At 41.8% G+C, this 24,639-nt stretch overlaps 1 protein-coding gene across 2 annotated transcripts in view; it reads left to right on the plus strand.

Moving 5' to 3' along the window:
* The window catches only part of LOC132383245 (brain-specific angiogenesis inhibitor 1-associated protein 2-like protein 2), a 147,964-nt gene that overhangs the window by 77,348 nt on the left and 45,977 nt on the right, over window positions 1-24,639 (plus strand). For both annotated transcript variants that reach the window (XM_059954181.1, XM_059954182.1), the window contains 3 exons: window positions 573-719; window positions 4,810-4,926; window positions 8,713-8,860. In XM_059954181.1, coding sequence (XP_059810164.1) covers window positions 573-719; window positions 4,810-4,926; window positions 8,713-8,860 — 412 coding nt within the window. The remainder of the gene's footprint in view (window positions 1-572; window positions 720-4,809; window positions 4,927-8,712; window positions 8,861-24,639) is intronic.

Consider the following 24,639-nt stretch of genomic DNA (forward strand, 5'->3'; position numbering starts at 1 on the left):
CAACTCATTCAGAATGCCACTTTTAGCCAAAACCTGGATGAGGAAGCATTTCACTTCCACCCTAGTTACTCTGTGTTGGCTTCCTGTATCTTTTGGAATTGATTTTAAAGTTTTCTTCCCTGTTTTTAAAGCTCATGAATGGTCTGGGACATAACAGTTTTGTATTTTAATCCTGCTGGAGCTTTCTGATCTTTTTCCACCAGTCTCTTAAACTTAAATTATCTCCTTCAAAAGATAATTGTCAGGTCAAAGAAATGCAGTATCTCTGATAATTATCAGTCAGTTTTTGAACTACTCTCCTAAACTGTGGAATTAAATACCTAAAATTATAAGGGATGCAGACTCAGTTAACATATTTAAACACCACCTCAAAACAGATTTACTTAACCTTGCTTTTAACTAACATCTTTTTGTCTTTTATTTTCATGTCTATTTTGATTTTATTGTCATATTTGTACAAACGATTCCCATTGAGAAACCTCATCCACATAAAAGTGCTCTATCAATACATTTATTATTATTATTATGACTTCCTCTCCCTCTCTCAGAAACATGCTCATTTTCTGTTTCAGGAGAAGTTCCACAGTCTCGAGACTGGCATGCAGTCATTCCTCCAGAACAGCTACAAGCTAGTTGTAGCCGAGGAGCGCCGTCGCTATCGGTTCCTTGTGGAGAAACACTTCCACTTGTCCTGCAACTTCCTCAGTTTCTATACTAAGGTCAGCATTGCTTCCTCAGAGTATTCTACAGCACAACACTTACTTTTAAGTTTAGGATCCTCAATGCTCTACAAGTAAATGGAAGAAAGTTGTTCAATAATCATTTTGTATTAACTCGGCCGCATCCTATGGCTCTTAAAAGACAGAACTGATTCAGATTCAGGTTTTTTATCAGTGAATTCTGTTGTGAAATTTGTAGCTTTGTGGCAGCAATACAAACAGTAAAAATTATGATAAATTACAATAATAAACAAACAAATAAATTAATACTCACTGACCACTTCCACTGAGTGTGTGTTTGTGCTCTTCGGTTGTTGTAGGCATCTTCTTCAAGGTTTGAGATGTTGTGTTGAGAGATACTCTTCTGCACACCACTGCTGTAATACGAGTTACTGTCACCTTGTAGAGTTTGCACCAGTCTGGCCATTCTCCTCTGACCTCTCTTATTAACCAGCCGTATTGACACACAGAACTGCTACTCACTGGATGTTGTTTTAGTTTTTTCCAGCACTCTCTGTAAATTGTAGAGACAGTTGTGTGTGAAATTCCCAGAAGATCAACAGTTTATAAGATAGTGAAACCACCCTGCCTGGCACAAACAGTCATTCCACAGTCAAAGTCACTTAGATCACATTTCTTCCCCATTCTGATGTTTGGCCTGAACAACAACTCTTGTCTGCGTGCTTTAATGCATTGAGTTCATTCACATATAATTGGCTGATTATATATTTGCATTAACAAGCAAGTGTAAAGGTGTAGCTAATAAAATGGCCACTGAATGTATATGCACTTTGATAATAATTTCACTTTATACTGATGTAGGATAGACAGGCAGTTGCCTGTCTAAATGCTGGAGGAACTCAGCAGGTCTGGCAGCATCTTTCGAAAAGAGTAAACGGTCAATGTTTTGGGCTGAGACTCTTCATCAAGACTGGAAAAAAAGATGAGAGTTCTGAACAAGAAAATGGAGGGAAGAGAGGAAGAAGCGGTGGTTGGTGATAAGTGAAACCTGGAGAGGGGAGGTTTTGAAGAGCTGGGAAGTTGTATGGTGAAAGAGATTAAGGAATGGAGAAGGGGGAATCTGATAGGAGAGGGTAGAAGACAGGAGTGCCAGAGGGCAAGAAAGGAGATAAGGTAAGAGAGGGGAATGGGGAAATGGTAAAGGAATTGGGGGGGGGGGGCAATTACTGGAAGTTCAAGAAATCAATGTCCATACCATCAGGTTGGAGGCTACCAGATGGAATATAAGGTGTTGCTCCTCCAACCTCAGTGTGGCCTCAGCACAGCAGTAGAGGAGGCCATGGACTGGCATATCAGAATGGGAATGGGAAGTAGAATTGAAATGTGTGGCCACCAGAAATTCTGCCTTTACTGGCAGACTGGTAGGCGCTGGTGAAGTAGTCTCCTGACCTATGTTGGGTCTCACATATTTGGTCCAATATTTTGTGCTGATCTTTGAATCTCCTCAAAGATCAATGTAATTCTACCATTCTACATAGCTCTTCATTTTTATATTGGGAGGCCATAATGGGAGCACTGGATGCAGAAGATGACCCCAACAGACTCACAGGTGAAGTGTCGTCTCATCTAGAAGGACTGTTTGGGGCCCTAAATAGCAGTGAGGAAAGAGATGTAAGGACAGGTTATGGCACTTGCACTGCTTGCAAGGAAAAGTACCCCAGGAGAGAGATCAGTGGGGAGGGATGAATGGACAAAGGAGTTGTGTAGGGAGTGATCCTTGAAGAAAGATATGTTTGGTGGTGGGATCCCTTTGGAGATGGCAGAAGTTATGGAAAATTATGTGGTGGATGCAAAGGCCAGTAGGATGGTAGGTGAGGACAAGAGGAATCCTATCCCTAGTGGAGTGGTGGGAGGATAGGGTGAGGGCAGATGTGCATAAAGTGGAAGAGGTGCGGGTGTGGGCAGTATTGATAGTGGTCTGCAGCACCAATTGAGTCATCGATGTAAGAAAAGTTCTAAGGTTGACAGAAAAGTAAGCATAGCTGTGACCCATGCAAGTGCCCATGGGCACCTTCAAACAAAAGGAGTAGCCATGGGTACTCGCATGGGTCCCAGTATGCCTGCCTGTTTTCAGCTATGTGGAACAGTCTATGTTCTAAGCCTACACTGGTGTCACTCCCCAACTTTTCCTATGTTACATGGATGACTGGGTGCTGCTTCCTGCATCCATGCTGAGCTCATCAACTTCATTCACTTTGCCTCCAACTTCCGCCCTGCCCTCAAGTGTACCTTGTCCACTTCTGACACCTCCCTCCCCTTTCTTGACCTCTCTGTCTCTATCTCTGGAGAAAGCTTACCCACTGGTATCTTTTATAAACTCGATTCTCACAGATACCTGGACTATGCCTCTTTCCATCCTGTTACTTGAAAAAACACTAACCCCTTCTCTCAATTCATCAATGCCACATCTGCTCTCAGGATGAGGCTTTTCATTCCAGAACTAATGAGATATCCTTGTTCTTCAAAGAAAGGGGCTTTCTTCCTCCACCATCAGCGTTGCCCTCACCTGCGTTCTCTTCCATTTTGCACATGTCTGCCCTCACCCCATCCTCCTGCTGCTCCACTAGGGATTGGGTTCCTCTTGTCTTTACCTTCTACCCACTAGCTTCCACATCCCACATGTAATTCTCCATAACTTCTGCTTTCTCCATTGGGATCCCACTACAAGCATGTCTTTCCCTTCCTCCCTCCCCCACCTCACTTTCTGCTTTCTGCCTAGATCACAACCTACACGACTTGCTGTTCATTTGTCCCTTCCCACTGATCTCCCTCTTGGTACATAATTGTAAGTGGATTAAGTGCTCCACCTGACCTTACACCTTGTTCCTCACTTGCGCCAAACAGTCTTTCCAGGTGAGGAGACACTTCCCCTGTGTGTCTTTTGGGGTTATCTGCTGTATCTGGTGCACCTGTTGTGGCCTCCTGTATATCAGTGGGACCCGCTTCTCCAAGTAACTGCTTCTCCAGTAACTGCGCCTCCCTCTTTATCATTCTCCCATTCCCATTTCCCTCTCTCACTTTATCCTCTTACCTGCCCCCCACCTTCTTGCTCTGACTTCTGATCTTTTTTCTCAGTCCTGTCTCAGCCCAAAACATTAACTGTTTATCTTTCCCTTAGGTGGTGCAGAGGCTGCTGAGTTCCACCAACATTTTGTGCGCATTGTTTGGATTTCTGGCATCCGCAGATTTTCTCCTGTTTTTAGACGTTGCTAGTGTTGAGACCAGAGCCTCACATGTGGATCTCTACAGGTCCTTTCGGGTCTGTATGGAGTCACATGATTGATACTGTTATGTACCCCGTAATGGGTTAAAAGAACCAGCAGAAATGCAACACACCTGGAGTCTGGTTTTGCTATAAACAAAACACTATTTAATAGTATTTATGTAATATAGTAATAAAACCAGATAAAGCAACAGGTTAGCAGTGTTTATGCATATATAAGTGTGTAGATATAAAACCCCAAACTCCTTCAAGTTCAGGTGGTAAATGATACAGTCTTACGATGGTATAGGTATAAAGTCAGTTCGGTTCATGATATTGAGTTGAGTAGAATTGAGGAGAGAGAGAGAGGTGATTTGTTTTCCAAGTAAGCCGATGCCATCGATTCTTCCATGATGTCCTCTGAAGTCCTGTTGAAGTCACCGACTGTGACCACGCGGTGAAGGTATCAACCCGGGCAAGGGTTAAACACACTGATAGCTTCCCACCGGTCACCCCGTTTCCACACTGCAAGCAAAACCCACCCTTTCATGGGCACACAAAGTTCATCCAGTGTCTGTTTTGTCAGTGTCTCCCGTGTGTCTGAAAAGCCAGTTGATCTTGTATATATCCCAAATATGCTGAATGCCAGCTGTCCATCATATAGCTCCGCCCTGCCGTAACCATGGCAAATTACGGGCTGTTCAGTGCTCTCTCTCTGAATCAGCACATACACACTCTCTCTCTTTCTAAAGGAACAGTCCATATTGAATAAACCTTAAGATCTCGTCACAGTCCCATGGGTACCTATGAGATATCTAACCACCTGCAGCTCTTCACCTCATTCTTCGCCTTCCTGCTTTGTTTCAGGCGCGGGATTCCCTTCACAACAAGATTCCAGTGTGGAGCGAACACTCCAGTGCTGCATCGCAAGGCAACACCTCCAGCAGAGCCAGCCCACGCATCTCAACAGTGCCTCTCAACATGGTAATCGGAACATGGGAAAGGCTGGTCCACACTCCATGGTTTCCCAGCCTGAGTTACCAATTCTTCCAATGGCTGTTCACAACCATGGCAACAAAGCAATGATTTAAGAACATAGAGCAGTATGGCCCAATATAACAGCACTTTGGCCCAATATTTTGTGCTGATCTTTGAATCTCCTCAAAGGTCAATCTAACTCTGTCATCCTACATTGCTCTACATTTTTATATCATCCATGTGATACGGTTATTTTAATTACCTGAATATATCTGCCACTACCTCTTTTTCTCCTGGGAAAAAGTCTTTGGCTATGCTCTCAATCAATGTCTTTTATCTTCTATCAAGTCTCCTCTCATCCTCCTTTACTCCAAAGAGAAACGCTCTAGCTCACTCAACCTATCTTCATTGTCCAAGCACATTTGTTTCTGACACATTCTGTGTGGTCTCCAGTGACAAAGTCTGGGCAATGGAACAGAGACATGGGTTCAAAAAGCAGCATGGCCAATAAGATATCTGAAACTAGATAACTAAATAACAGGTATGAAGCTGGTTTCTATAACAGGGATCTTGAAAGTACTATATTACAGTATTGTAAAAATCCATCTAGTTCACCATTATTCTTTAGAGATGAAAATACTTACCAGATCTGACTACATTGAGGTTCTTGGAATCATTTTTGTGAACCTCCTTTGAACTCTCTCCAGTTTCAGCATATCCTTTCCAAGATAAGGGGCCCAAAACTGCTCACAATACTCCAAGTGAGGCCTCACCAGTCCTTTATAAACTCTAAACAGAACATCCTTGCTTTTATAATCGAGTCCTCTTGAAATGAATGCTAACATAGCATTGCCTTCCTCACCACAGACTTAACTGCCAATTAACCTTATCCTGCACAAGGACTCCCAAGTCACTTTGCACCTCAGATTTTTGTATTTCATCTCCATTTAGAGAATAGTCGATCCTTTCATTTCTTCTATCAAAGTGCTTTACCAAACGCTTCCTGTCACTGGATTCCATCTGCTACTTCTTTGTCCATTCTCTTAATCTGTCTAAATCATTCTGTAGCCTCATTTCTTCCTCAAAACTACCTGTCCCTCCACCTATCTTCATATTTTCTGCAAGCTTTGCAGCAAAGTCATCAATTCCATCATTGACATGTAAAAAGAATCCATCCCAACACCACGTTACTGACAGCCAACCAGAAAAGGCTCCTCTTATTCCTACTCTTTGCCTCCTGCCAACCAGCCACTGCTTAATCATGCTAGATCTTTCCTGTAATACCATGAGCTTCATCTGTGGCACCTTGTCAAAGGACTTCTGAAAATCCAAGTACACAACATCAACCAATTCTCCTTTTCTATCCTGCTTATTATTTCTTCAAATATTCTAATAGATTTGGTATGGATCATGTACAGAATGAGGAAAGTATTACTTTAATTTGGCATTGTGTTCATCACAGGCATCATGAGTTGAAGGGACTGATTTCTGTACATGGATGGCAGGGCAGGCTTGAGGGGTTGAGGGGTTTACTGTTGCTCCTGGTTATTTCTGTTCTAATAACCAGCAAGTGCTACCAATGTACAGAAAAAAGAGCAAAACACACAAAATGCTGGAAGAACTCAGCAGGCCAGGCAGCATCTATGGAAAAGAGTACAGTTGATGTTTCAGGCTGAGACACTTCATCAGGACTGGAGAAAAAAGATGAAGAGTCAGAGTAAGAATGGGGGGGTAGGGGAGGAAGAAACACAAGGTGATAGGTGAAACTGGGTGTGGGGAGAAGGCTGAAGTAAAGAGGTGGGAAGTAGATTGGTGAAAGAGATGGGGGAATCTTATAGGAGAGGACAGAAGGCCATGGAAGAAAGAAAAGGAGGAACCCCAGAGGGAGGTGATGGTCAGGTAAGGAGAGAAGGTGAGAGAGGGAGATGGGAATAAGAAATTGTGAAGGTGGGGTCATTTCTGCAAGTTTGAGAAATCAATGTTCATGCCATCAGGTTGGAGGCTACTTAGATGGAATATAAGGTGTTACTCCTCAAACCTGAGTGTGACCTCATCGTGACAGTAGAGGAGGCCATGGAGTGACATGTCGGAATGTGAATGGGAAGTGGAATTACACTGGGTTGCCACTGAGAGATCCTGCTTTTTCTGGCAGATGGAGCTGCTTGATGAAGCGGTCTTCCAATCTACATCATATCTCACAGGTGATAGGGTAGTTAAGAAAGCTTATGGGGTGTTAGCTTTCATAAGTCGAGGGATAGAGTTTAAGAGACGTGATGTAATGATGCAGCTCTATAGAACTCTAGTTAGGCCACACTTGTGTCCAGTTCTGGTTACCTCAGTATAAGAAGGACGTGGAAGCATTGGAAAGGGTACAGAGGAGATATACCAGGATGCTGCCTGGTTTAGAGAGTATGGATTATGATCAGAGATTAAGGGAGCTAGGGCTTTACTCTTTGGAGAGAAGGAGGATGAGAGGAGACATGATAGAGCTGTACAAGATATTAAGAGAAATAGACAGAGTGGACAGCCAGCGCCTCTTCCCCAGGGCACAGTACAAGAGGACATGGCTTTAAGGTAAGGGGAGGGAAGTTCAAGAGGGATATTAGAGGAAGGTTTTTCACTCAGAGAGTGGTTGGTGCATGGAATGCACTGCCTGAGTCAGTGGTGGAAGCAGATACACTAGTGAAGTTTAAGAGACTACTAGTTAGGTATATGGAGGAATTTAAGGTGAGGGGTTATATGGGAGGCAGGGTTTGAGGGTCGGCGCAACATTCTATGTTCTATCTCACCAATATACAGGTGGCCCCACTAGGAGCACTGAATACAGTAGATGACACCAACAGACTGACAGGTGAAGTGTCGCCTCACCTGGAAGGACTGTTTGGAGCCCAGAATAGCAGTAAGTGAGGTGGTGTGGGGGCAGGTGTAGCACTTGTTCCACTTGCAAGGATAAGTGCCAGGAGGGAGATAAGTGGGGAGGGACGTATGGACAAGGGTGTCAAATAGGGAGCGATTCCTGTGGAAAGCAGAATGTGGTGGGGGGGGGGGTGTGGTGAAAGATGTGCTTGGTGGTGGGATCCCATTGCAGATGGCAGAAGTTATAGACAGTTATGTGCTGGACACGGAGGTTGGTGCAGTAGTAGGTGAGGACAAGAGGAACCCAGTCCCTGGTGGGGTGGCAGGAGGTGAGGCCAGATGTGCAGCATTGATGGTGGAGAAAGGGAAGCCCCTTTATTTGAAGAAGGAGGACATCTCTTTTGTTCTGAAATGAGAAGCCTTATCCTGAGAGCAGATGTGACGGAGATAGTGGAATTGAGAGAAGGGGATGGCAGGTTGGGAAGAGGTATAGTCCAGGTAGCTGTGAGAGTCAGTGGCTTTAAAATAAACATCAGTAGATAAACTGTCTCCAGAGATAGAGACAGAGAGATCGAGAAAGGGGAGTGAGGTGTCAGAAATGGACTAGGTAAATTTGAGGGCAGAGTGGAAGTTGGAGGGAAAGTTAATGAAGTTGACAAGCTCAGCATGGGTGCAGAATGCAGCAACATTGCTGTTGCTGATCTGACATAGGAAAAATTGGGGAGTGATACCAGTGTAAGCTTGGAACATAGCTGACCAAAAGGCAGGCGTAGCTGGGATCAGTGCCAGTGTCTATGGCTGCACCTTTGAAAAAGAGCATAATTTCTGCTCTGTATTCAGTTCAGCGAATTCAAAGCACTGTAATACAGTGCTGCAAACAGGTGGCTTGCAGTCATTAAGATGCAGTAAATTGACTAACTTTGTTTCTCCCCACAGAATGATGCTTCCAATTTCAACAGCATCTCGAAACGTAGCTTTATATCCAGCCCTCAGCCTTTGAGAAAATGGAGTGAGTTAAATGGTGAGCTGTCACTGTTTCCAAATCCCGAGCTGTCGAAACCAGGAGAAAGGAGCCCTTCCATGAGTAAGATATTGTGAAATACCTCATGCATTTCTATCTCACTTGCAATTACTTTCATATTTTACTGAAAATCTTTGCATTGCCACCACCTCTCATCTTCATTGTACTGTTCTCATTGAAGCTCTCATGTATGCTGGTATAGTTACGTAGTAATTAGCTTAAGTATTCCAGTGCAGTGATTAACTTGAGTGTCCCAGTGTGGTGATTAGCTTGAGTATTCCAGCATTGTGACTAGCTTGCTTGTCCCAGTGTGGTGAGTATAGATAGGGATGTAAAGAGAGCTTTTGGTACATTAGCCTTTATAAATCAAAGTATTGAGTATAAGAGTTGGAATGTTATGGTGATGTTATATATGGCATTGGTGAGGCCGAATTTGAAGTATTGTGTGCAGTTTTGGTCACCAAATTACAGGAAGGATATTAATAAGGTTGAAAGAGTGCAGAGAAGGTTTACAAAGATGTTGCCGGGACTTGAGAAACTGAGTAACAGAGAAAGGTTGAATAAGTTAGGACTTTATTCCCTGGAGCGTAGAAGAATGGGGGGAGATTTGATGGAGGTATATAAAATTATGATGGTACAGATAGAGTGAATGCAAGCAGGTTTTTTCCACTGAGGCTAGGGGAGAAAAAAAACCAGAGGACATGGGTTAAGGGTGAAGGGGGAAAAGTTTAAAGGGAACAATAGGCTTCTTCACACAAAGAGTGGTGGGAGTGTGGAATGAGCTGCCATATGAAGTGGTAAATGCGGGCTCACTTTTAACATTTAAGAAAAACTTGGACAGGTACATGGATGAGAGGTGTATGGAGGGATATGGTCCAGGTGCAGGTCAGTGGGACTAGGCAGAAAAATGGTTTGGCACAGCCAAGAAGGGCCAAAAGGCCTGTTTCTGTGCTGTAATGTTCTGTGGTTCTATTCAAGATTGCTTATTGTCATTTCCAAAACACTGTGTGCTGCGCCTGCGAGGCTGAGTCCGACGCCGTGGAAGTCCATAGTGGGGGTATTCTCTTTTGCCGCCTGCATGGGATGACGAGTCTATCGGGACCCTGAGGACTTGTGGAAACTGTGTGGTGGTTTCTTTCAAACTTATAGTCTTTTAACATCTTTGGACTATTTTTACTGTGCCCATGGTCTTTTTTTATTATCAATTATGGTATTGTCTGCACTGATGTAACTATATGTTAACTATAACTATATGTAACTATGTGGTTTTGTGTAGGTCTTGTAGCTTTAGTTTTTGGTTTGTTGGGTGGTAGAGTTGGTCTCCTGACTTGGTGTGTCTGGGTAGTGTTGTTTTGTCTGATGAGTCTGGAGCTCCTTTCCGGGGAACGCGCTAAGATGGTAGCGTGATATTAATACGTAGCTCCCTCTCCAGACTCTGGATTTGGGGATTACCAAACATTATGTGGATTTTCTGGTGTAGTCTGTTTTGTTGTGTGCTTTTGTGATATCATTCTGGAGAACGTTGTCTCATTTTTTAACTGCATTGCATTTGTGACAATAAATGACAATAAACTGAAACTGAACTGAACAAGTGTAAAGGCAAATGAAATAATTGTTACTCTGGATTTGATACAGCACAAAAAAACAGAATAAGAGAAAGAATACAACAATAAAATACTCAATACATATAAATAGGTAAGATAGCTTATGTACATAGGTTGATTGTATGTCCATAAAGTGACACCAGGTACAGGAGTATTTGTACGTAAGGTGAGTGACAGGAAATTGTGAAGTGGTGGTGTTTGAGATGTGGAAGGGTGAGTTGGTGGGTTATTAGGTAGAAGTGTTGATAGGCTTTACTGCTTGGAGAAAATAACTGTTTTTGTGTCTGATGGTCCTGGTGTGGATACTACACAGCCTTCTCTCTGATGGGAGGCTGTTGCTGTGCCCATGACCCAAGTTCGATTCCTGCCCCTGTCAGTAAGGAGATTGTATGTTCTTCCTGTGACTGTGTGGGTTTCGTCTGGGTTTTTGGGTTTCCTCCCACCTTCCAAAGGTTAATTGGTTGCATATGTGTAACTGGATGGTTTGGAGTCATTCTGCTGGAAAGCCCTGTTACCATGGTGAATCTGTAAATAAGATAAGATGTAAGCCCTGTAATCACACAGTTTACCAACCCTAAAAAAAGGCTATACAAATATTTAACCTACTTACCTGTTCTCAATAACTCATGTTTATGATGTCTTAAACAAGGTAGTGAAACAAAACTAATCAGATAAGTAGTTATTCTGGAGATACAAGAGACTGCGGATGCTGGAATTTGGAGCAACAAACAATCTGCTGGGCAACTCAACAGGTCAGGCAGTGTCTGAGGAGGGAAATAGTCAACCATTTCGATCAAAACTGTGAATCTGTCTCAAACAACACATACAAAATGCTGGAAGTACTCAGTGGGTCAAGTGGCGTCTAGAGAAAGGAATTAACAGTCAACTTTTTGGGCCAAGTCAGGAAAGGAAGGGGGATAAAGCCAAAATAATAAGATTGGGGGAGGTGAAGGAGTACAAGTTAGAATATAGTAGGTGAAGCCAAATTTGGGGGGAGGGGGAATGAAGTGAAAAGCTGGAAGATGACAGGTGGAAAAGGCAAAAGGCTGAAGAAGGATAGGAGAGGAGCTTGAACCATGGGAGAAAGAGAAGGAGGAAGAGATAGGCAAGTGAGGGGAAAAGGTAAGAGGGGAGCCAAACTGGAGAATGGAAGGGAAAGGGGGAAAATTATTGGAAGTTGGAGAAATCGATGTTCATGCCATTTAGATGGAGATGACCCAGAAGGGATTCGAGATGTTGCTCCTTCAACCTGAGAGTAACCTCATTGTGTCAGTAGAAGAGGCCATGGATGAACACGTGTTGGAATGAGAATGGGGAATAGAATTAAAATAAGTCCTGTCGAAGGGTCTTGGGTTGAAACATTAACGGTTTTCCCTCTCCAGCCTGACTTGCTGAGTTCCTTCAGCACTTTGTGTATGCTCATCAAAATTTCTAGCATCTTCAGAATCTCTTGTGTATATGGCTCCCTGGAACTGAGTAAGCTTCTTCCAAGAGTTTCCACTTCCCCCCAACATTCCACTAATGGTAGGTTAAATCACTCCATTTTTAAGGCTGGACAGACTTGGGTTGTTTTCTCTGCAGTGGTGGTGGCTGGGGGTGTGGGTGGAGATTTGCCAGAAGATTAAAAAACTTATGGGTCAGAGAGTATCTTTTTTTCCATGGATTGAAATGTCTAATACCAGAGGGCATGCTTAGAAGGTGAGTGGGTGTAAGTTCAAAGGAGATGTGAGGGGCAGATTTTTTTATACAGAGAGTAGCGAGTTCCTGAAATGCACTGCCTGGAATGGTGGTAGAGACAGATATAACAGGGACTTTTAAGGGACGTTTAGATAGGAACATGTGAGAAAAATGAAAGGATGTGGACATTCTGTAGATGAAAGGGATTAGGTTAGTTAGACAGTTGATTACTAATTTAATTAGATTTGCATAATATTGTGGGCTGAAAGACCTGATCCTGTGCTGTTCCATGATCTAGTGTTGGTAGTTGGCTGAAAAATGTATTTATTTCTTTATTTAGCAGAATGGGCCCTTCCGGTCCTTCAGGTCATGCTGTCCCAGCATGTCTCATAAGGCAATGTCCCCAATGCAGGCAATATCCTTGTAAATCTCCTCTGCACCCTTTCTATGGTTTCCGTGTCCTTCCTGTAGTGAGGTGACCAGAATTGAGCACAGTACCCCAAGTGGGGCCTGACCAGGGTCCTACATTGCTGCAGCATTACCCCTCAGCTACTAAACTCATTCCCATGATTGTTGAAGACCAATGCACCGTAGGCCTTCTTAACCACAGAGTCTTCCCTATATTTCTGCTCTTTTATGAAGGATTGCCATCATCTTGAAGAAATACCAGATTAATACCATCCACAAACCTGTAAGGAAGCTCTAATCACAGCTTATGTGGGCCAATGGTGACTTAGGATTCAGGATGGCTGGCGTTTACAGGATTCCCTGTGAATGCTGAGCAGCTTTTTTCGGCAGGATGGGATGCATGTTGGAAATCCGCATCAAGGAGTACAGGATATGTATCCGTCTGGGTTACCTGGGAAAAATTGGTTAGTAGCAGAACATTGCATCAAAGGCCATAGGAATAACTTCAAAGACACAGAACTACTGCACTGCGCCAGTGGCTTTTGGGGTCACCTGTTGAAGGAAGCCATTGAAAAATAAAAGAGGAAAAGAATTTTAACAAAGACGAAGGTCTCACTCTAAGTAAGAATTAGAATTTGATTGTAACCAAGGTGGGAGAGTGTTAACCTGATTGGATGAGTACTAACCAATTAAGTGGGACACAATTCAGGAATATATACACACATCACCAGATTAGATGTGCCCGGGCATCATCCCTGATGAAGATGGCAGAGTCTGTCATCGAAATGTTGGTTCTAATCAATACCAGTACTCGGCTGGAAGCCTGAGATGAGCTTACTTATGACATTTCTTGTTTTAGGAACATAGAAACATAGAAAACCTACAGCACAGTGCAGGCCCTTCAGCCCACAAAGCTGTGCTGAACATGTCTTTACTACAGAAATTACCTAGGGTTACCCATAGCCCTCTATTTATCCAAGCTCCATGTACCAATCCAGGAGTCTTTTAAAGTACCCTATCATATCTGCCTTCACCATCATTGCCGGCAGCCCATTCTACGCACTCTCCACACATGTGTAAAAAACTTACCCCTGACATCTCCACTGTACCTCCTTCCAAGAACCTTAAAATTGTGCCCTCTCGTGTTAGCCATTTCAGCCCTGGGAAAAAGAAGCCTCTGACTATCCACATGATCAATGCCTCTCATCAGCTTATACAGCTCATATGCAAAATCTCTTCTATCTAAATCTACATTACATTAGTTCAGTGCTACTGTTCTTTGATCAGTAACGTTCTTGGATAAATATATGTACTATTTGCATATGTTTTAACAACAATATGTTTATTCAGAGAAGTTACTGTAACCCAGAAAAATAGCACTGGTTCTACACCAGTTCCAAGAAGGGCAATCCCCTTGTCCAGTTCCTTATCCTATTTCCCTATAGCCCAATGATTTATTCTTAAGATCAGGATTAATATCACTGACATACGTTGTGAAATTTGTTGCTTTGTGGCAGTATATAGCACAATACCTAGGGTTTATGCTGCCTGCTTAGACAGTGGGTAGAGTGTTAACAACATGAACAGTGATGTTTTCAGATCATACCTTTTACCATCAAGGAAGCCTTAGATTTGAGATTCTGCACATTGAAAACAACTTCACCTGCATCTGAAAGAGTCGCTTCCTTAATGCTGAGTATATGCTTTCGACTGATATTAAATGCTTCAAACCATTCATTGCCTTTCACTAACTGCCCAGTAATATTCATCAATTCCTTCATGAGAAAGTATACATTCAAAGGATCCACTTTTTCCCTCTTTAACCTCTGTGCTCTTCAGCCGCTTTGTGATTCCAATGTTTAGATCTTGTTTTGTGGCAGAAGTGCAGTGCAAAGATATAAAATTACAATAAATTACAAAATAAATAAGTAGTGCAAAATAGGAATAGTGAGGTAATATTTGTGGGTTCAAGGACCATTCAGATGGTGGAGGGAAGAAGCTGTTGCTGAAACATTAACTGTGGGTCTTCAGGCTCCTGTACCTCTTTCCTGATGGTAATAATTGGAAGAGAATACATGAAATAATCATTGTTTCATGTTTAATTGGGATCACATCGCCAAATCTGTCTTCATTATGTGGGCAGCTCTCCATTACCGTGGATCTGTTGGACTCAGTGGCGTGCTTCACGTTGTTAACTCCATGAATGCATTAGTGCTGTATCTTGCAAGAATGCAGAATGCAAAAGTGTTATCACCTTTGCAGCAAGTTACCACCCTGTTCACACAGATCACAGTCCACCTTTGATACTTCTTTTGCTGGATCTCTCTGTGTCTATTACAAGGAAGTTTTGGTTCTCAAGGGGCTTGAGAGTTTGAGCAGGCTAGGAATGTATTCCTCGGAGCATAGGAGATTGGTGGGGTAACCTTATGGCATTTGGGTTAGGGTTAGTAAACTGTGGGCATTCTATGTTGGTACCAGAGGCATGGCAACTCTTGCAAGCTTCCCACAGCTTATCCGAGACTTGTGCTGGTTGTTGACGCAAACAATGCAATTCACTGTATGTCTCAATGTTTCAATATACATGTGACAAATAAAGCGAATCTTTAAAACTTTAAAATCATGAAGGGCATAGACAGGGTGAAAACACGCAGTCCTTTTCTCAGCGAAAGAGAAACAAAAATTAGAGGTCATAAGTTTAGGGTGAGAGGTTCTTCACCCACAAGGGTGGTGCAGTTATGGAATTAGACAATAAGATCATAAGACCCAGGAACAGAATTGGACCATTTGCCCATTGAGTCTGCTCCGCCATTCCGTCAAGATGATTTATTATCCCTTTCAACTGCTTTTTCCTGCCTTCCTCCCATAATCTTTGATGCCCTTTACTTTCCTGTTATTTGAGGAAAGGGGAAGTATGAGTGTGAGGGCAGCTTGTTGTTCTCGGTGTCGAATGTGGGAGGTCCTGGAGTCTCCTAGCCCTTGGACGTCCATATCTGCACCAGGTGTGCCGAGCTGCAGCTCCTAAGGGAGTGTGTTAGGGAACTGGAGCTGCAGCTCGATGATCTTCGTCTGGTCAGGGAGAGTAAGGAGGTGATAGAGAGGAGTTACAGGCAGGTGGTCACACCAGGACCACGGGAGGCAGACAGGTGGGTCATGGTTAGGAGGGGGACGGGGAAGAATCAGGTACTAGAGTGTACCCTGGTGGCTGTACCCCTTGACAATAAGTACTCCTGTTTGAGTACTGTTGGGGAGGACAGCCTACCTGGGGGAAGCAACAGTGGCTATGCCTCTGGCACAGAGTCCGGCCGTGTAGCTCAGAATGGTAGGGAAAGGAAGAGGAAGGCAGTAGTAATAGGGGACTCGATAGTTAGGGGGTCAGATAGGTGATTCTGTGGACGCGATCAGGTAGTTTGCCTACCTGGTGCCAGGGTTCAGGATGTTTCTGATTACGTACAAGGTATCCTGAAGTGGGAGGGTGAGGTACCAATGACATAGGTAGGAAAAGGGAAGAGGTCCTGAAAGGAGAATATAGGGACTTAGGAAGGCAGTTGAGAAGAAGGACCACAAAGGTAGTAATCTTGGGACTACTGCCTGTGCCACGTGACAGTGAGAGTAGGAATGGAATGAGGTGGAGGATAAATGCGTGGCTGAGGGATTGGAGCAGGGGGCAAGTTTCTGGATCATTGGGACCTCTTTTGGGGCAGGTGTGACCTGTACAAAAAGGACAGGTTGCACTTGAATCCTAGGGGGACCAATATCCTGTCGGAGAGATTTGCTCAGGCTACTGGGGAGACTTTAAACTAGAATGGTTGGGGGATGGGAATCAATTTGAAGAGACTAGGGGAGAGGAGTTTAGTTCAGAAATAGAGAAAGCTAGTAGACAGTGTGTGAGGGAGGACAGGCAGGTGATAGAGAAGGGGAGCACTCAGACCAAAGGTGTAGGGGAGAAGGAAGAAAAAGACAATAAAGTTGTTCGCATCATTAGGGATAAACAGAGAGGAAGAGGTGGAAAGTTTCTTAAATGCATCTACGTTTGTATTTTAATGCTAGGAGCATTGTACGAAAGGTGGATGAGTTTACAGCATGGATTGATACCTAAAAATATGATGTTGTAGCTATTAGTGAAACATGGTTGCAGGAGGGGTGTGATTAGCAACTAAATATCCCTGGATTTCGTTGCTTCAGGTGTGATAGAAATGAAGGGGCAAGAGGGGGAGGTGTTGCATTGCTTGTCTGAGAAAATATTACAGCGGTGCTTTGGCAGGATAGATTAGAGGGCTCATCTAGGGAGACTATTTGGGTGGAATTGAGGAATGGGAAAGGTGCAGTAACACTTATAGGGGAGTATTATAGACCACCTAATGGGGAGCGAGAATTGGAGGAGCAAATTTGTAAAGAGATAGCAAATATTTGTTGTGATTGTGGGAGATTTTAATTTTCCATACATAGACTGGGAAGTCCATTCTGTAAAAGGGATGGATGGTTTGGAGTTTGTATAATGTGTGCAGGATAGTTTTTTGCAGCAATACATAGAGGTACTGACTAGAGAAGGGGCAGTGTTGGATCTCCTGTTCTGGAATGAGATAGGTCAGGTGACGGACATATGTGTTGGGGAGCACTTCGGGTCCAGTGATCACGATACCATTAGTTTCAATATAATTATGGAGAAGGATAGGACTGGACCCAGGGTTGAGATTTTTGATTGGTGAAAGGCTAATTTTGAGGAGTTGCGAAAGGACTTAGAAGGAGTGGATTGGGACAATTTGTTTTATGGGAAGGATGTAATAGAGAAATGGAGGTCATTTAAAGGGGAAATTTTGAGGGTACGGAATCTTTATGTTCCTGTTAGGTTGAAAGGAAAGGTTAAAAGTTTGAGAGCGCCAAGGTTTTCAAGGGATATTAGAAACTTGGTTTGGAAAAAGAGGGAGATCTATAATAAATATAGGCAGCATGGAGTAAATGAGGTTCTCGAAGAATATCAAGAATGTGAAAAGAATCTTAAGAAAGAATTAGAAAAGCTAAAAGAAGATACGAGGTTGCTTTGGCAAATAAGGTGAAAATAAATCCGAAGGGTTTCTACAGTTATATTAATAGCAAAAGGATAGTGAGGGATAAAATTGGTCGCTTAGAGAATCAGAGTGGACAGCTATGTGTGGAGACGAAAGAGATGGGGAGATTTTGAACAATTTCTTTTCTTCGGTATTCACCAAGGAAAAGGATATTGAATTGTGTAAGGTAAGGGAAACAAGTAGGGAAGTTATGGAAACTATGACCATTAAAGAGGAGGAAGTACTGGCACTTTTAAGGAATATAAAAGTGGATAAATCTCTAGGTCCTGACGGGATATTCCCGAAGACCTTGAGGGAGGTTAGTGTAGAAATAGCAGGGGCTCTGACAGAAATATTTCAAATGTCATTAGAAACGGGGATGGTGCCAGAGGATTGATGTATTGTTCATGTGGTTCCATTGTTTAAAAAGGGTTCTAAGAGTAAACCTAGCAATTATAGGCCTGTCAGTTTGATGTCAGTGGTGGGTAAATTAATGGAAAGTGTTCTTTGTTACGTACTCGTGACACATGACAGTGGAGCCCTTGTCACGTGACTGGGGTTGAAGCTGTACTGGACTTGAGGTGATGGTCTTGTGATGGTGATGACGTCATTTTCCCACCAGTAGAGATCATGTGACGGGTTTTTTTTACAGGTTACAAAAGGTAGACCCCACACTGTGAGGAGGGGCAGTTTGTGGCTGGATTTGCCAGGTTGACTTCATGCCACTGCGTGATTTAATGTGATGACGCAGTTTAGTTGCAGGATGAAGTTTTTATTTAATGCCTAAAGTTTAAGAGGTCATTGCCAGCAGGTTCTTTACGATCCTGTTAGTTCGAGACAGTGGAGAGTGAAGATTGGAAGTTGGAAGTTAAAGATCGAGGAGAATCGCTTTCTACGGTGAAACGGGGGCGACCTTTGTTTGATCCTTATTTGGAAGGATTTCATTGACTATCTTCGTGTTAATCCCTAGGTTTAACTAGAAAGGATTGAAGGTAGTGGAGAAGGAAAGGTCAGTGCCTTTAAGCCGTTCTGTTTCGTGAATTCTTCGTGGGAAGTTCGACGTCGGGGATCGAAGCAAGCGACGTGAAAGAGAACCTAAATCGTCCTATAAAGTCTCTCCTTTTAAATGGACTGTGAGCATATCGAACTTTTGGCAATACCACTTTTAAGAACTGTTTTTGGCAATACCACTTTAAAGAACTGTTTTTGCAATATCACTTTAAGAGCTGTTTGGGCTGCCGCTCAGCAGCTGTTTCCGGTTACGGTAGTGTTTGTTTACTTTTGGGTGGGGTTTGTTTTCTGTGTTTAATAAACGTGTTGTTTGTTATAAGAAACCCTTGCCGAACTCATATATTTATTGTTGCCTGAATACGTAACATTAAATATGGGGGCTCGTCCGGGATTGAATCATTTGAGTTTAAATGCTTGCTGACTTTTAAATTGGTGTTTTGTAAACGGGGATTACTCGGTTCTTTTGCTTGGCTTGTGTGTGGTATTCGGCAGCAATGAATATTGATGAGTTTCTGGCTTTGCCAGCTGCGGAGGTGTTGGCGAAGGCGAAGAAAACTGAGGTGTTTGAGATAGCTAGTAGATTGCAACTCAAAGGTATTTTGCAGACTACCTCTAAGGCTGTGATACAGAGAAAAATCGCGTCACACTATGTGGTCTCGGGTGTTTTTGATGAATCGATTTTAGAGTCGTTTCAGATAAGTAATCTGGAGATGCAGTTGCAAATCGAACAAATGAAATTGGAACAAAGTAAAGCTGATTTGGAGAGGTGTAAATTGGAGATGGAACAAAAGAAGAGAGAATTTGCATATGCAATGGAGGAATTAAAGTCTGGGAATCAGTCTTCTGGTTCTAAAAAAACGTTTGTTGCTAGTCAAGAAATTAAATTGGTTCCTCCATTTAGTGAAACAGAAGTGGAAAGGTATTTTCAACATCTTGAAACTATTGCTCGGATATCAGAGTGGCCGAAAGATAAATGGTCAGTGTTGTTACAGAGTGTAATTAAAGGCAAAGCACAACAAGTTTACACAGCTTTAACAGCTGCACACGCACTTGATTATGATATTGTAAAGAGGCATATCTTAAATGCATATGAGTTAGTCCCAGAAGCATATAGGGAAAGATTCAGAAGTTTGAAAAAGTCTGTGGAAAAAACTTATGTGGAATTTGCCTATGATAAAGCTATGTGTTTTGAGAGATGGGTTTCTTCTAAAAATGTAAATGGGGACTATGATACATTGTGAGAGCTGATTTTAATGGAGGAATTTAAAAGAAGCATTCCTGTTGAAGTAAGGACCTACTTAAATGAGAAGGATACTGATAAATTGCAGGACTGTGCTAGATTAGCTGATGAGTATGTTTTGATCCATGTTACGTACTCGTGACACATGACAGTGGTGCCCTTGTCACGTAACTGGGGTTGAAGCTGTACTGGACTTGAGGTGATGGTCTTGTGATGGTGGAATGACGTCATTTTCCTGCCAGTAGAGATCATGTGATAGGTTTTTTTTTACAGGTTATAAAAGGTAGACCCCACCCTGTGAGGAGGGGCAGTTCGTGGCTGGATTTGCCAGGTTGACTTCGTGCCACTGCGTGTTTTAAGTGATGACGCAGTTTAGTTGAAGGATGAAGTTTTTATTTAATGCCTAAAGTTTAAGAGGTCATTGCCAGCAGGTTCTTTATGATTCTGCTAGATCGAGAAATTAGTGGAGAGTGAAGATTGAAAGTTCGGAAGTTAAAGATCGAGGAGAATTGCTTTCTATGGTGAAACGGCCGACCTTTGTTTGATCCTTATTTGGAAGGATTTCGTTGACTATCTTCGTGTTAAACACTAGGTTTAACTAGAAAGGATTGAAGGTAGTGGAGAAGGAAAGGTCAGTGCCTTTAAGCCGTTCTGTTACGTGAATTCTTCGTGGGAAGTTTGACGTCGGGGATCGAAGCAAGCGACGTGAAAGAGAACCTAAATTGTCCTATAAAGTCTCTCCTTTTAAATGGACTGTGAGCATATCGAACTTTTGGCAATACCACTTTAAAGAACTGTTTTGGGAATATCACTTTAAGAACTGTTTGGGCTGCCGCTCAGCAGCTGTTCCTGGTTACGGTAGTGTTTGTTTACTTTTGGGGGGTTTGTTTTCGGTGTTTAACAAACGTGTTGTTTGTTATAAGAAACCCTTGCCGAACTCATATATTTCTTGTTGCCTGAATACGTAACATTAATTATGGGGGCTGCGTCTGGATTGAATCATTTGAGTTTAAATGCTTGCTAACTTTTAAATCGGTGTTTTGGAAACGGGGATTACTCGGTTCTTTAGTTTGGCTTGTTGTGGTATTTGGCAGCAATGAATATTGATGAGTTTCTGGCTTCGCCAGCTGCGGAGGTGTTGGCAAAGGCAAAAAAAACTGAGGTGTTTGAGATAGCTAGTAGATTGCAACTTAAAGGTATTTTGCAGACTACTTCTAAGGCTGTAATACAGAGAAAAATCGCGTCACACTATGTGGATTCGGGTGTTTTTGATGAATCGATTTCAGAGTCGTTTCCAATAAGTAATTTGGAGATGCAGTTGCAAATCGAACAAATGAAATTGGAACAAAGTAAAGCTGATTTGGAGAGGTGTAAATTGGAGATGGAACAAAAGCAGAGAGAATTTGCATATGCAAAGAAGGAATTAAGGTCTGGGAATCAGTCTTCTGGTTCTAAAAAAACGTTTGTTGCTAGTCAAGAAATTAAATTGGTCCCTCCATTTAGTGAAACAGAAGTGGAAAGGTATTTTCAACATTTTGAAACTATTGCTCGGATGTCGGAGTGGCCGAAAGATAAATGGTCAGTGTTGTTACAGAGTGTAATTAAAGGCAAAGCACAACAAGTTTACACAGCTTTAACAGCTGCGTAAGCACTTGATTATGATATTGTAAAGAGGCATATCTTAAACGCATATGAGTTAGTCCCAGAAGCATATAGGGAAAGATTCAGAAGTTTGAAAAAGTCTGTGGAAAAAACTTATGTGGAATTTGCCTATGATAAAGCTATGTGTTTTGAGAGATGGGTTTCTTCTAAAAATGTAAATGGGGACTATGATACATTGAGAGAGCTGATTTTAATGGAGGAATTTAAAAGAAGCACTCCTGTTGAAGTAAGGACCTACTTAAATGAGAAGGATACTGATAAATTGCAGGACTGTGCTAGATTAGCTGATGAGTATGTTTTGATCCATAAGAATAAATTTCCTCAGGGCAGAAATTTTAAGAGGAAAAATAACACGGAGACTCCAGGTAAATCTGAAATTAAATCGGAGGTTAATGAGAAAGTTGATGAGAAAGGAAAGCCTGTGAAGGAAAGACAGTTTTGTCTTACTTGTAACTATTGTAAGAAGCCTGGCCATGTAATAGCTAACTGTTTCAAATTGAAAAGGAAAGAGAAGGAAGCAGTTCCAGATGCTTGTGTGCAACATACTGAAGCACCTGTAAAGTTACAGGGTTTGATAAAAACAAATGAGGCTTTGTTAGAGTCTGACCAAGTTAAAAGGGATATGATCATTTTATAACTGAAGGGTTTGTATCCTTGAAGGAAGGATCTTCTCTGGTGCCAATAAAAATCCTTAGGGATACTGGTGCTTCTCAATCATTGATGTTAGACAGTGTGTTGAAGTTTAATGAAGAGTCTGATACCGGTGAGGTAAATTACATAAGGGGTGTTGGAAGTGATTTTATGCCTGTACATTTACATAAAGTAAATTTAAAGTCAGGGTTAGTTACAGGATTTGTTAAAGTAGGATTACAGCATAGCTTACCTGTGAAGGGTATTTCTTTATTGTTAGGTAATGACTTGGCAGGTGGACAAGTTTTTCCTGAAGTGCATTTGACAATGGAGTCAGAGGAACCAGAGTTGAATTCTAACACAGATTCTTCCTGTGTTGTGACTAGAGCTATGGCTAAAAAGATTGATGCGCAGAATGAGGTTGTTATTCAGGACTGTTCAACTCAGGATTCGAGTTTTGAGGACGTGTCAGAGACGTTCTTATCTTCGTTGTTTGAACAAGATTCTGGGAATAAGTCTGACTATAAAGATTTATCTTTGTCTCGGAAGGAGATGATAGCAGAGCAGAATAGAGACTCTGAGATTATAAAATTAAGAGAGCAGGTTTTATTAGATAGTGAAATTGATAAGGTGCCAGTAGGATATTACTTGGAAAAAGGAGTGTTGATGAGGAAGTGGAGATCACCTACAATTCCTGCAAGTGAGGATTGGAATGTTGTTTACCAGGTAGTTGTTCCGAAAGTTTATCGAAATGAGATTTTGACTTTAGCTCATAGTGTGCCTTTAGGTGGACATCAAGGGGTAAGGAAAACTGTGCACAAGATTTTAAAACATTTTTACTGGCCTGGTCTAAGAAAAGATGTGGCGATGTTTTGTAAAACGTGCCATACTTGTCAAATTGTGGGTAAACCAAATCAGGTTACACCAGTAGCTCCATTACAACCTATTCCAGCATTTGGTGAACCATTTTCTAAAGTTATTGTAGATTGTGTTGGTCCATTACCAAAGACAAAAACTGGTTATCAGTATTTGTTGACTATCATGTGTACTTCTTCTAGGTTTCCAGAGGCAGTACCACTTAGGAATATAAAAGCTAAAACTGTGACAAAGGCCCTTATAAATTTTTTTACTTATTTTGGATTACCTAAGGAGATACAAACTGATCAAGGCAGTAATTTTATGTCTGGATTGTTTTAACAAATAGTTTATAAATTGGGAGCTAAGCAAATCACTTCGTCTGCATACCATCCAGAATCGCAGGGTGCCTTGGAGAGGTTTCATTCTACCCTCAAGAATATGATTAGGACATTTTGTGTGGAAAATGAAAGTGACTGGAATGAGGGTATAAACTTTCTTTTATTTGCAGTAAGGGAAGCGGTACAGGAATCTTTAGGTTTTAGTCCATTTGAACTTGTGTTTGGGCATAGAGTTAGAGGACCTTTAGCTTTGTTGAAAGAACAGTGGATTAATAAGGAAGTACACACTAATTTGTTGGACTATGTGTTGAAATTTAAGGACAGGTTACATAAAGCTTGTAGCTTAGCTAAGGAAAATTTAAAGTTGGCTCAGGAGAAAATGAAGACTTGGTATGATAAGATGTTTAAGCCTGGAGATAAGGTGTTGGTTCTGTTCCCAGTGCAGACAAATCCTTTACAAGCTAGATTTCATGGTCCTTATGAAATTGTGTCTAAAATCAATGATGTGGATTACGTGGTAAAAACTCCAGATCGTAGAAGGTCAACACAACTTTGCCATTTAAATATGTTGAAACCATATTTTGAGAAACAATCTGATACTGTGACTGTTGTGGTTAGTGAGAATGAGTTTGATTTAACTAGGAACATGATAGATGATTCATCTGACTTTCATTCTAAATCCAACATTGTTTCTGTTAGGTTACCAAATTCAACCATTCTGGAAAATATTGATGAAAAATTAGCACATTTACAGTTAGAGCAGAGACAACAGATGAAGGAGTTGATTTTTAAATATATAGATTTGTTTCCAGATGTTCCGAGAAGGACTACTATAGCTTCACATGATGTAGATGTTGGGGATGCCAAACCTATTAAACAACATCCATATAGGATGAACATGGAAAAATGTGAACTTGCTGAGAAAGAAATTGAATATATGTTAGAGAATAATATCATTAGACATTCTAACTTGAATTGGAGTTCGCCATGTGTTATGGTGCCAAAACCAGATGGTAGTATTAGGTTTTGTACGGATTATAGGAAGGTGAATGCTGTAACGAAAACAGATGCATATCCAATTCCTAGAGTAGATGATTGTGTAGATAAAGTTGGAAAAGCAAAGTTCCTTACAAAGATTGATTTATTGAAAGGGTATTGGTGTGTTCCATTAACAGACAGAGGTAGAGAGATTTCTGCATTTGTAACTCCATCTGGGTTATATGAGTATAATGTTCTTCCATTTGGGATGAAGAATGCCCCAGGTACTTTCCAGAGGATGATTAACTTTGTGATTCAGGGATTGAAAGATACTGATGCTTATATTGATGATTTAGTGACAGGAAATTGCGATGGAGAAATTGTTTGAAAG

The sequence above is a fragment of the Hypanus sabinus genome, chromosome 29 (genome assembly GCF_030144855.1).
Source record: "Hypanus sabinus isolate sHypSab1 chromosome 29, sHypSab1.hap1, whole genome shotgun sequence".
Classification (NCBI taxonomy): Eukaryota; Metazoa; Chordata; class Chondrichthyes; order Myliobatiformes; family Dasyatidae; genus Hypanus; species Hypanus sabinus.